Below are 12,891 nucleotides of genomic sequence, written 5' to 3'. Positions count from 1 at the left end.
GGTGCACAAATGATGCAAAATTAACTAAGATCACAGCTTCTTTCTCTAAAATCAGCTCTACCACATAATATTCATGGCTTTTGGACAGCAGGGGGATCAACCAGACCAGATAATGCTTTACTGTTATATTAAAAGGCACTTTACAGAAAGATTATAGACAAGTATTTTCTCGGAGTTTTGCCCACAAATCATCCCCCTCCTCGGAGTTCTGGACAGGGTATAGAGCCCAGAATTAATATTCCAGCATTGAGTCATTTCCAGAGCTGGAAATCTCCTGTGTCAGAGAATGCTTATCCTTGCTGGGCCCAGCAGAGTGTTAAGCCAGGGACAGCCAGAGAATAATTATGCTCAGGTCCCTACAGAACTTGAAATTCATCAGAGAAACGGAGAGGGAAAAGTCTCTAAAGAGATACCTGATCGCAAACTACAAGAGGAGAGGAAGGAGACTTAATAATGAAACCTTTGTTGGCAAAGTTTACTACTACTGTACAGCCCATAAAGTTAATACCAGGAAAACAGATACAGTGACACATTCCCATTCTGGCACAAGCTTACTTTTTAGTTAAGATTAAGGAATGAGGTAAGCACTTCAGGTAGCCTTGGTCTAGCACTGTGGAGATTTGTTGCTTTTTATTCATCAGACCATACAATTTTTCCAATAGTGCAAAGAAACCTGCAAATTTCACACAGCAGTTTTCATCCTGCTGGCAAAAAAAAAAATCAGCTATATGTCAAAGATGTGACCTTAAAGCACATGCAGATAGATAGATGGCAATATCTCCCTCACTTTGCCTAGTACATGCTGGCAAAACCACACTGAATGAGACATATACCTTTTGAACCAAGCAATTCTTATAAATTCAGCCATCTCTCTTTCAGCCTTCAGCCCCATAAATAATGCAAAGCTATAAATTAGAAAAACCAAACCAAAACAAATCTCAGCAGTTAAATGCTATCAAAAGCTTCCTATAATGTTTTGGATTGCAGGAGAAGATTGAAACCAAACAATTGGCCCACCAGAGATTCCATATCTGTATTTGCATTTCCTTTATTTACGTGACAAATGTCCCAGTCTCTCTGGACTGCAGATTCAATAATGTTCTCCTTGTGACACCTCACAGTGTGGATGGACACAAAATCGCTGCATTTAAACTACAGTGAACTCAGGGTCACAATTCAACATTTGGTCCTGAGTCTCCTCTTTACAGTAAGTGGGATCAGCCCTTGCATCAGGAGCTGTCAGAGCATTCAACTCCTGTTCTCTCAATCCCAGCTGATCCAGAATGAATGGAAAACAGGAATGTGCTGGTCCTACATCAGTTCCACTCGTTCCACTGTCAACTTTGTCCAGGGGAAACGATTCCACTCAGTTGTTTTGGTTTTTTTCCCCCAAGGTCTTGGAATGAAGCTGTCTATTCAGTTTGTCCATCATAGGGCAGTTTTGATACTCAGAGAGAAAACTTCATCTTGGAAGTGATCACCAAGGCTGTCCTATCTCTGCAAAGCCACAGCCGCCCACATCCTTCTGTGTCCTGCCTGTCTTTCCCATGAGACACCTTCCAGAAGGCGGGAAGGGAGGAGCCCCTGCTCCCGGCAGATGCACGTGTGGGCCAGCACGAGGCACAAAGCAGACAGTGCCATCCCTGGAAGAGCAGATAAGGGTAGATGGGTGGTTTAGGAGCGCCCATACTGCATTGCTGGCAGAAATGAAGGACGAGCTCTGTACTTGGAGAAGAGCAGAAACCCAGAATAAAAATAATATCCAGAGATGCTGCAGGTGTCCCACGTTGTCACAGCGGCGGGGGCGCGCTCCCGGCCGAGCGCGGCCTCGAGCGGAGCGGGAGCCGCGGGCGGCGCCGGTCCCGATCCCGCCCCGCGCTGGCGCTGCCCCGGGAAGGGCGGGCAGCGGGGCCGCCTGGAAGGGCCGCTCCCAGCCCTCGCAGATGTGCTCCGGGCCCCGCCAGCAGGTAAGGGCAGCCCGGCTTGCGCTGGGCTCCGGAACTCCGGGGGCTGCTCCGAAGCCGCTTTCCCGAGGGCGGCACGGGACCGGGAGCGGTGCCATGCACCCGGCGCAGCCCCGGGCCGAGGCGGCCGTGCCGCCGCCGCCAGGCGCCGGTCCGGCGGCCGGAGGAGAATTCCTGCTCCAGGGCCCGGGCTGGGAGCCGGGCGCTTCCCTCCCGCTCCGGCGGGCCGCGCTCGGCCACTGCCCGGCTGTGCTGAGTGCCCTGAGTTCCCGCTGAAACAGCGATTCTCCCCGCTCCTGGTCCTGATGTTTCTCACCAGCAAATCTCTCACTTGAGTTCTCAGGCAGTACCCGATTATCAAGAGTGAAGCTCCCCAGCGCTCCCCAGCAATGGCAGGTAAGAGGAAACGCGGGTGAAAACGCTGCTCGCTCCAGAGTGGCCGATGGGCACCTCAGGGATGAGGCCTCTGGGCCTTTGGGACACTGAGGTCTTACTTTTCCAAACGACTGGAATTACCTCAGTAAGTGATGCTTTGGAAAACTCCAGTCTCTCCAAACACTGTGCCCAAGTGCCTCCAGCTCCACCGAAATGGAAACAAATCAGCATTTTTGCAGAATCAACCTTAGCACCTTTTGGAGTATGTGATAACGTCCAGTCAGTGACCTCCATTTGTTGAGATCTGGCAGGAACAGCAAAGTTGTAACTGGTACTGAAATTTCCAGAATACAGTATGGAGCAGGGATTTCAAGGGTTTATAGACACATTGAATTTCTAATAGCATTCGATCTGCAAGTTTTAATAGTCTTTTTTGCATAGCTCTAGTTTCATGGACGCTATGTACCCACATCCAGAAGCTGTGCTGCAGAGAAACTGAGTTCAGGAGATGCCTAAGTTTTTGTCTTGGCAGTCAGGAAGCAGGAACTGCATGTTTGTAAGACCTTGTCATTTTCAATAGGCCCTGTAAATTTCCCTCTCTGGTTATCCATAAACAACAACAACCCCATACAGAATCTTTTGTTTCACTGATGAGTGATTTTTAAGAGAATTATTAAAATTGTAAGGCCTATGTTCAATAAAACTTTGAGCACACCGTGGAGCTCTTTGAGCAGAGCCTTGTTACATGCCTCCAAGATATTCCATCCCTGCACACCTGCTTGGCCACTTAGCTTACCTTGAATCCACTTTGACAACAGTTGGAGATACACATGGCAATCTACTCTCTAAGAATATAAAAACCTGTTGCTCTCTACAGAAGTTACTGTGATTGTGCTGAAGTGGGACAGGACCATCTTTAATGTCTACCCCAGTGTTATAACTTGCACTGAAATGAAAGAGCAGGAGGGGGTCCATCACTGCGATAAAAAGGTGTTCTGACCTCTAAGAAGTTGTTTCCTTGACCCTTTTGGGCAATCTAGCTAGCACTACTTTTTGGGTGGTAGTGGAATCAGACCAACAGAAATGTTGTCTCAGGAGAAGGGGCTGGGTTTTGCTGATGTAGGGCAGTGTGACCTGCTATGGAACAGCCCATCTGTCCACTGAGTTCCGCCTAGGAAAGCCCAGTGTAGCACAGAACTGCTGGGCTGGGCACAGGCAGCAATCAGGGCCTCAGGAGTCACTCAGTGCTGCTGAGCAGCAGTCAAATGCTGCCACTGCCACTCTGCTTTCACTGCTTCTGTGTCCTTGGGAAAAGACACTACAGAAAGAGCCAGGAACAAGCCCCAACTCTACCAGCTGTTCTGCACCTGCCTCCTACATTCCAAATGGTCTCCTGGTTTCCTTTCTGCCTCCAGGGAAAAAAGTCCTCATAGTCTATGCACACCAAGAGCCCAAGTCCTTCAATGGATCTTTGCTGAAGACTGCTGTGGAAGAGCTGACCAAGCAGGGCTGCAGTGTCACCGTGTCGGATTTGTACGCCATGCAGTTTGAGCCCAGAGCAACAAGGAATGACATTGTTGGTGAGCTCAGCCAAAATATGCCTCTCAAAAAACAGTGACTTGTAAGGCCCCCCTCAGAAGGCTGAAAAAAGTCTCCTGAAATCTTCCCCATGCTAAACAACCACAACTCTCAGTCTGTCTTGACAGGAGAGGTGCTCCAGCCCTCAGATCAGCAAGAGATTAATTTTACAAGGCCACTCCTGAACATGACCTTTGTATCACAGTGAGACTACTGACAGGAGGAAAAACATTAACATGTGTCCATAATCAGCCTCTAAAGTCCATTTCTCATGGAGAGGAAATGCCTTCAGATACCTCTCTGGTGCTTGCTAGAGTTGAGTTCACGAGGCTACAACTGCCCCTGTCTTCTGCTGGAGACTAATGACCTGCTCATGGAGTCAGTAGAGCTGGCCAGTACTGGTCCCCCATCCCTTGATGAATTTCCCAGTTTTAGAGGCTGGACAGCAGCTCCATAGTGCATACAAGTGCAGGATGGCCTCAAGGAGCCCTAAGGCAGAGGCAGAACAATTCACAACATTCTCTTAAATCTTCTACCTGCATGCCCAGAGTCCTGAGGCAAGCTTAGGTCCTCATATTGCACTTCCTGTGTTGCTGCAGGAAGGTGAAGTTTCAGAACTCTGTGACCCTACATTCCTTTCCTTTTTAAAATCAAGTGACCATCAGCTGGGATGGTGCTGAATATCCAGCAAAGACAAGAACGTAGGAAAAATGGAAAGCAGTAACCCAGTTCAGAATTGTGAATGGCAACCTGCACTCAGCTGTTATCTGGCACTGATACTGCACAGGGGGCAAGGAATGACTGTTCATTTCTACCCACAGGTCACCTGCACAACTCAGAAGCCTTCAATTATGGTGTGGAAACCTGGGAAGCTTACAAGAGAGGAGCTTTGTCCAAAGACCTAGTTGAAGAGCAGAAGAAAGTGCAGGAAGCAGACCTGCTGATTTTCCAGGTCATTAGTTCAAACAGAATTCAGTTGTGATGCTAACTTTAGGTAATGGTACAGTAAAAACTACAGATCAGTAGTACAATTAGCTGGGTCATTATTACAGCAAATCCAGTAACTGAGTAGCACAATGATGCAGGTTGAAACAACAGCAATGCCATGAGCTCCCCAACACTGGGCCAAACTTCCCAATGGATGCACAAAGATATAGCGTACCAGTGGTGTAGTGGCATCATGCAAGCTTCCCATTCTTGCGACCCGTGTTCGATTCCTGGCTGGTGCAGGTCAGCTGGTGCTCTACCAACTCTCTCTGAATTATGGCATTGCAATGTTTTTTTTCTCAAACTCGCAGGCCATGGCTTGGACAGGAGCACTCTTTGCTGGATTCAGAACTGGCTGCATGGCCGGGCCCAGAGAGTGGTGGTGAATGGTGCTGCATCCAGCTGGCGACCAGTCACCAGTGGTGTCCCTCAGGGGTCTGTGCTGGGCCCAGTTCTGTTTAATATTTTTATTGATGACATGGATGAGGGTTCAGAGTCCTTTATTAGCAAATTTGCAGATGACACTAAGCTGGGAACGTGTGTTGAACTGTTAGAGGGACAGAGGGCTTTGCAGAGGGACTTGGAATGGTTGGATGGATGGGCAGAATCTAATGGGATGAAGTTCAACAAGTCCAAGTGCCGAGTCCTGCACTTTGGCCACAATAACCCCCTGCAACGATATAATCTAGGAACGGTGTGGCTGGACAGTGCTCAGGTGGAAAGGGACCTGGGGGTGCTGGTTGACAGTCGATTAAATATGAGCCAGCAGTGTGCCCAGGTGGCCAAGAAGGCCAATGGCATCCTGGCCAGTATCAGGAACGGTGTGGCCAGCAGGAGCAGGGAGGTCATTCTTCCCCTGTACTCAGCACTGGTGAGGCCTCACCTGGAGTATTGTGTCCAGTTCTGGGCCCCTCACTTTAGGAGGGACGTTGAGATGCTTGAGCGTGTCCAAAGGAGAGCAATGAGGCTGGTGAGGGGCTTGGAACACAAGCCATATGAAGAACGACTGAGGGAGCTGGGGTTGTTCAGCCTGGAGAAAAGGAGACTCAGGGGTGACCTTATCACTCTCTTCAACTTCCTGAAGGGTGGCTGTGGTGAGCTGGGGGTAGGTCTCTTTCTCCGGGCAACAACAGATAGAACAAGAGGACACAGTCTCAAGCTGCACCAAGGGAGATACAGGCTAGAATTAAGGAGGAAGTATTTTACAGAAAGAGTGGTCAAATACTGGAATCATCTACCAAGGGAGGTGGTAGAGTCACCATCCCTCAAAGAGTTTAAAAAACGACTGGATGTGGCACTTGGTGCCATGATCTAGTTGAGGTGTTAGAACATGGTTTGGACTCGATGATCTTAAAGGTCTCTTCCAACCTAGAATTTCTGTGATTCTGTGATATATGTGACCATGGATGTCACCAGGCTGGCAGAAAGCAGGGGAAGGATTATTTCCTGGTCAAGGAGCTGGAGTAGCCAGTGAAGTCAGGGAATTGGGTTTTCCCAAGTAGACTGTTCTCATTTGTTGCTGGTTTGCAGAAGCACTACTGGCAATTGATAACAGAGCTTCACAGCCCATGTCCATTCTCCACTATGCCAGCTCTGTCCCTGTTTGCAAATCCCAAAGTACTGTGAAGGGAAGTAGTAGCCTTACATTTCTTTGTGTCCCTGTTGGCCTTAGACATCTCTTTATATGTTCTTCTCTACAAGGTTTGATTGAATTTAGGATGGGGCCATATCTCAATTAAGCATTTCACTGTAAGTCATTGTCATTTTCAGACTATCACTTCCCAGATAAAAACCATAAGACATCCCCTGAAGGAAGTGGTTGCCTTCTACTTTCCATGTGTAAAATGCTATGAAGAGTTGAGTGTGTTCTGCTGGAGAAAATAAAAAAGAATTTTAAAAAGCCTCTTAAGGACATCATGAAGGAATTCAAAATTTGCTACAGACTAAACTCACCACTTGTAGTTACTGTGGTGGTTGCCGAGTTTCCATTTTGTTTTCACCATTAAGCCACATGTCGTTACATGTTTATAGAATTTCTTCCTCTGTGTGCAGTGTGTACAAAGGTTTAGAGGTAGTGATGCAGCCAAGTATAAGAAAGAGCCCATTCAGGCCATGGATATGACAGCTTTGGATGCAATCCCATGGGCTAACTTGAAAATCTAGAAATCAAAGGTCCAAATCTTAAAGAAGTCTTTTTCTTCTCAGTATTGGATTTGGGGTTATGATGTCAGCAGGGTTTGAAAAGAAGTCTTTCCTATGATCTCCTGGCCTTTGTCACCAGACTGTCAGATCAGAGCTGATCACCAGATATTTAAGATTTTTGATTCTTTTGCATTTCAGCCATAGGAGACAGGATTCTGTACAGTCTTAAATCTGAATTCAATGGCACCCTCCTACTTCATCCTATTCCAACTTGATTCTGGATGGAAGTCCTCACATGCACCACAGTGTTGGTGTGCTGTAGATGCTCAGATCTGGCCCTGAGGTTACCACAAACAGAAAGCACTTCAGCTTATTTGCCAGGCACAGTTACAGCCTCTACTGACAGAGAGCTGGAGGAGGTACATGCAGGATCTGAGCAGGTTCGGAGGACAGGATTAGTCCTGTAAACCAGGCCTAAGGGTGGCCCAGACTCTCTGTGCTAACCAGGTAATTTTCTCTTTGCCTAGTTTCCCTTGTTTTGGTTCAACATGCCTGCAATCCTGAAGGGCTGGATGGACAGAGTTTTGGTCCAAGGCTTTGCTTACGATTTGTCAAAGGCTTACGATGGTGGTTTGCTCCAGGTATGTTTTTGGAATTTTTTTATTAAGGTCAAGGCTTGCACCATGTTCTATGGGGGCTTGTTCATTCTTTTCCATTGTAGTTGTTCGGAGCTCTCACTTTCCACTATGTTGAAGTAATGTATCAGCCCTGCTTCACACAAGTGTGTCAGACACATAATTCCTTTTCCTTAACCTATCTCTTCCCAAAGACACACAGTCCACTGTCTAATTGTATGGCATCAATCTTGGCCTCAGAACTGCCACTTCATGTAAGGTCTGGGAAAGAAGAAGTCACCCTCTCCCCTAGAAATCCATGCTGTCCAGGTTTACCTGAATATCTCTTGCACCATGCAGGCGCTCTTCTTTAAATATGTCTTAATTAACCACTACTTTCCTAATTCTAGGGCAAATTATCCCTCTTTTCATTCACCACGGGAGGAGGCCAAGAGATGTATTCAAAAGAAGGTATCGGTGGTGATATTCGCTATGTCCTGTGGCCCATGCAGGTATAATATATGAACATTTGGTTGTTGTCTTCATAATTTTTTATTTTTCCATCTATTTTTAACAATTGTTTTATTGAGGTTTTTAAATGAAATATAATAATTTTTAATCAAGTTGTCAGTTCCAATGATCTGCAGATTGTAGACTGTTACCTAAAATCCTGGGACTACTTTACAAGTCTACTGACTTTTAAAATTGTTTTGTCCCCCTGTCCTCCAGATTAAAATGTAGAGAAAGCTTAACACTGCCAGCCTTTTCAGTTTCCCTGCTGTTACAGGGTTTCCTTGAGCTCAGCCATGCAGGATTTCTGTTTCCCATGGTTTCTCATGGGAGGAGGCAGGGTAGGAGGGGAGCCACACATTACCCTGGCAGTAACAGTCAACACACGAAAGTTAGCATTCCTCTTTTTACAGAAGTATCCAGCCTGGTTTGGAAATACAGGTAGTAAGGCATGTTTATCCAGCTTCTTCTTGATGCAATACAGGAGATGATCTAAAATTCCATGGTCTCCTTCCCGTGCAGTTACCAGCTGCCTGCTCCTGTGGAGCTGTCCAACTGCAGAGCTTGCAGGTCAACATGGCAAAAACGTGAAACACAACTCTAAATTCAGAAACACAATGAGGGAAAATGGCAAGTTGAGCCGATTCCACAGGTACTAGCCTTTCTATAGGAACCTTTGGCTGAGCCAGAGGCAAAAGGCTAAAAAAACCCCACCTTAGAAGTAGATGTGGAACACTGCAGTTAGACACCCATCTGAGGAGTTTCAAACTGAACAATGAACTTTTGGCCTCCTGTGATCCTTGCAAAGTGAACAGTCAACAGCTGCCAAAGAGGATAGAATCCCCGATTCTGTGGGATTAACAGCAGCTAAAAATAAATTCTCCAGAGCAGAATAAATGAAGTTGCCCTTACCTTTCTGTATCTTGTATGCCGTTCTGCTGTATGCCTTCAGTAGTGACTGCCTGGATAAGTAGCGAACTTCTGCAATTTATTTTCCTTCTCCTGACAAATGCACAGGTTTAGAGAACCTGACTGATATTGGGTCAAAGAAACAGAACAGACTTGAATCTTGCATTTTCTTCAAATGAAAGTAAGAGGAAATATTGAAATATTTCCTGAGGCATTTCTTTATTTTTTTTCTTTTGCATCCAGCATGGAATCATGCACTTCTGTGGTGTCAAAGTGCTTGAACCTCACATCTGTTATGCTCCAGAGAATGTCTCTGAGGAGAAGAGGAAGGAGATGCTGGCTGCCTGGAGCCAGCGCCTGAAGACTCTTTGGAAGGAAGAGCCCATAGACTGCTCTCCTGAGTGGTATTTCAAGTAATGTTCAGGTGCAAGACTACAGAGAGATTTTCTTTTTCTCCATTCTTTTTGATGCTCTATCTAAATACCTGACACTAATCTCCTAATTCAAATATATTTTAAGAATGTTGAATACTACATCTAGCAGTTTAACTAACAACATGGCATTTATCTTCACTGATTCCCAAGAGATTCCCTTCAAGGATGGGTGCAAAATTCTTTGTTTTGTTCTCCTTGTTCACATAAATGGTGTCATCCTGCTTCCTGTGCTTGATAGCACATGTGATATTTCATGGTAGATGTACCATTGCTGCTTGTGAAACAGTATGTGGCCAAGTTTATTTTAACACTTTTTGTACCAGTTGCCACTTTTTTTTTTCCTTTACCAGGGAATATGGTGTCCATACTCAACCTTTAAAAGCCCAAGATGGATTGTGATAGCGCTACACTTGTGCCTTGGAGCAACAAAACCATGAGTAGTGTTGCAAAAGGATGTACCATTGCAAAGTGTCTTTAACAGCTGGAAAGCCTTGTGGGCAGCCCTAGGCTTCTCCAGATCCTATCTATGTAGCAATATTAAAGCTAGGACAGATAGCAGAAAAGGGAAAAATTAAATATGAATGTAGTGATAAGTGCATGAATTGCCTACCTTTGTAGACTGCAGCTGTCTGTCTGTTGGTCAGGATCTATGGGACAAATGAATTTTCTGGCTCTTAATAGCCAGGATTTTTACCTGGAACTGTAGCAGGATTATTTTTGTGCTTTAGAGTTGTTAACCTGTTTGTGCATATGGCAAGGCGGGGGGGGGGGGTCTCACTTAGCTACTGAATTTCTTGTTCTGACCAGCTCACCTAAATGCTGCCTTTGCACTTAGATATTAAAAGAATGTGGCCTCTGTGAGAGCTCGTCCCCTGAGTCACTGTCAAATGACACCTAGGCCTCTGTGCATCTGCCATACCTGCTTTGTGGCAGTCTTGTCACACCCCAGCCTTACAGTTCCTTGGGGACTAACTGGGTAATAAACATTCTGAGGTTCTGGAGGCTCAGTGTAAGCTGATACACCAGACTGGGAAATGCCACACAGGGAAAGGGTCAGTGTTCCTGTTTGCTCCCATATGAAGTGAAGGGCCACATCCAGCAGAGACATTTCCCAGGAAGCAGAGCTGCCCCAAGCTGTTGCAGATGTCTGCTGTGGGGCATGTCATCCAAAGTCTTTAGGTTGCAGAAGCAGGAAATTTGCTTTGGCTCAACAGCTCTGTTATAGGAAAAGGAAAGTGAAAGGGAATAAGGAAGAAAGTGTTACTCATCTAAATTGTGGGGAAAGCAGATTCACACCTTAAAAACTTAAGGAGAACAACAAAGTTACTGAGACAAATCTGAGGACAAATTTTAAAATTGCACAGAAGAGAAATCATCCTTCTCACTTTGTTCAATTAGCAGACTATTCAGGAAAGAAGGAAATTGAGGTAAAAGCAGAAGTTCCAATGTCAAACCAACATTACTGCTTTAGATCAATTGCAGAGCTTAGTGGGGTTAACTATTAGATGAAGAATGCCAGACTGACCTGTATTTTGAGGATACTGTGCTTGACACTATGTGGCAGACACATGCCAGCTCCCCTACATATGGTAGCACTAAATTTTAATAAGATGGCTGAGATTTTTAGTACAAAGTATGTAAATGGTTGAGATTAATGCAAGTTCAGTTACAATTAAAAGAAAACTAACAGCCTTATTAAATTCTCATTAATGCTAAAATTGAAGACTTCTGCTCAGATCAATTCATTATGGAGAAAAGCACTAAAAATGTACCAAACTTTTTGTCAATTTCAAGATAATCTTTCCTTCTCCTCAATAAGAATTAAGACATTTCTCTGTAAATTCAGATTGCATTTCTGGATCAGTTTATTTTCGCTATTCATTTAATAAAGGAGTGTCATAACTGGCAAGACTGACCTCTAAGCATACATACATATAAATTACAGTTTCTTTCTTTGTGTAGTGCTTGTTGGCAAATCACCACAGAATGAGACTGACAGGTTTTTTAACCAAGCAATTCAAATAAATTCAGCCATCTCTCTTCCTGCCTTTAGACCACACCTTTGGCCCCATACACAATGCAAAGCTAAACAGCAGAAGAACCAAACCAGACAAACCAACCAACCAAAGAAAGGAAAAAAACCCTCAGAGGTCAAGTGTTATCAAAAGATTTCTGTAATGTTTGGGTTTGCAGAAGACCAAAACTGAACAATTGGCCCACCAGAGATAGCACATCTGTATTTGCATTTGCTTTATTTACCTGACAAATGTCCCAGTCTCTCTGGACTGCAGATTCAATAATGTTCTCCTTGTGACACCTCACAGTGTGGATGGACACAAAATCGCTGCATTTAAACTACAGTGAACTCAGGGTCACAATTCAACATTTGGTCCTGAGTCTCCTCTTTACAGTAAGTGGGATCAGCCCTTGCATCAGGAGCTGTCAGAGCATTCAACTCCTGTTCTCTCAATCCCAGCTGATCCAGAATGAATGGAAAACAGGAATGTGCTGGTCCTACATCAGTTCCACTCGTTCCACTGTCAACTTCTATTTTTCTTCTTTTTCCTTTTATTTTTGCAAAATCTTAGAAACTAGATGTTTATTCAGTTTGTCCATCATAGGGCAGTTTTGATACTCAGAGAGAAAACTTCATCTTGGAAGTGATCACCAAGGCTGTCCTATCTCTGCAAAGCCACAGCCGCCCGCATCCTTCTGTGTCCTGCCTGTCTTTCCCATGAGACACCTTCCAGAAGGCGGGAAGGGAGGAGCCCCTGCTCCCGGCAGATGCACGTGTGGGCCAGCACGAGGCACAAAGCAGACAGTGCCATCCCTGGAAGAGCAGATAAGGGTAGATGGGTGATTTAGGAACATTCATACTGCATTGCTGACCATCAAAGGAAGAAATTAAAAACATAATTGTGGGCTGCTCCTGCCCTACCCCATTGATATGCCACTGCTCTTTTATCATTGCCGCTTGAAAGCACCATAGGGAATTCAACAATTCTCCAGAATGGGAAAGATCACAGTAAAGACATTAGACACTCGTCATCACCATCCTTTTCACAGATGAATGGCAAAGCAATGGCCCTTATGTAAAGAACCTGTATCAACTACACACCTGACATCCAGAGGAGGCTGAACTACTTGGCTTATGGTAATTCTTTTGGTTATGTATTCCTGCAACTGTCCCAGGACTGTTACGTATGATAGTAACTCTGTTGGCAAACAAAAGCCTACTTCAGGCCTTCCTGAACAAAAAAATCCCCTGATATCCAGCTCCAAATCTTCCATAGACAAAGGCATTTCCAACATGCCTTGAACTCCCAACCTGCTCTCAGCCTCAATAACATTGCCACATTTTCAAGGCTCATAATGCCT

General features: G+C 45.2%; 1 protein-coding gene across 2 annotated transcripts; it reads left to right on the top strand.

Moving 5' to 3' along the window:
- The first annotated feature begins 1,868 nt into the window (after nucleotides 1–1,868).
- LOC131562643 (ribosyldihydronicotinamide dehydrogenase [quinone]-like) lies at nucleotides 1,869–11,431 on the top strand. Of its 2 annotated transcripts, none has more exons than XM_058812476.1 (7): nucleotides 1,869–1,967; nucleotides 2,301–2,360; nucleotides 3,755–3,919; nucleotides 4,739–4,869; nucleotides 7,574–7,687; nucleotides 8,071–8,172; nucleotides 9,323–11,431. In XM_058812476.1, exons 2-7 carry the CDS (start codon nucleotides 2,354–2,356, stop codon nucleotides 9,494–9,496), a joined length of 693 nt encoding a protein of 230 aa, XP_058668459.1. In that variant the 5' UTR covers nucleotides 1,869–1,967; nucleotides 2,301–2,353; the 3' UTR covers nucleotides 9,497–11,431. The 2 variants fall into 2 exon arrangements, with proteins under 2 accessions (XP_058668459.1, XP_058668452.1); XM_058812469.1 differs by having other exon boundaries at nucleotides 1,903–1,967; nucleotides 2,308–2,360.
- The last annotated feature ends 1,460 nt before the right edge of the window (nucleotides 11,432–12,891 follow it).

This window comes from Ammospiza caudacuta, chromosome 1, assembly GCF_027887145.1.
Source record: "Ammospiza caudacuta isolate bAmmCau1 chromosome 1, bAmmCau1.pri, whole genome shotgun sequence".
In the NCBI taxonomy this organism is placed as follows: domain Eukaryota; kingdom Metazoa; phylum Chordata; class Aves; order Passeriformes; family Passerellidae; genus Ammospiza; species Ammospiza caudacuta.
The sequence above is the reverse complement of the archived record's forward strand: the minus strand, read 5'-3'. Positions and strand labels throughout refer to the sequence as shown.

Coding starts and splice junctions, on each gene's coding strand:
- LOC131562643 (XM_058812476.1), top strand. Junction 7,688..8,070: donor ACGATGGTGGTTTGCTCCAG/GTATGTTTTTGG, acceptor TCCTAATTCTAG/GGCAAATTATCCCTCTTTTC. Junction 8,173..9,322: donor ATGTCCTGTGGCCCATGCAG/GTATAATATATG, acceptor TTTTGCATCCAG/CATGGAATCATGCACTTCTG.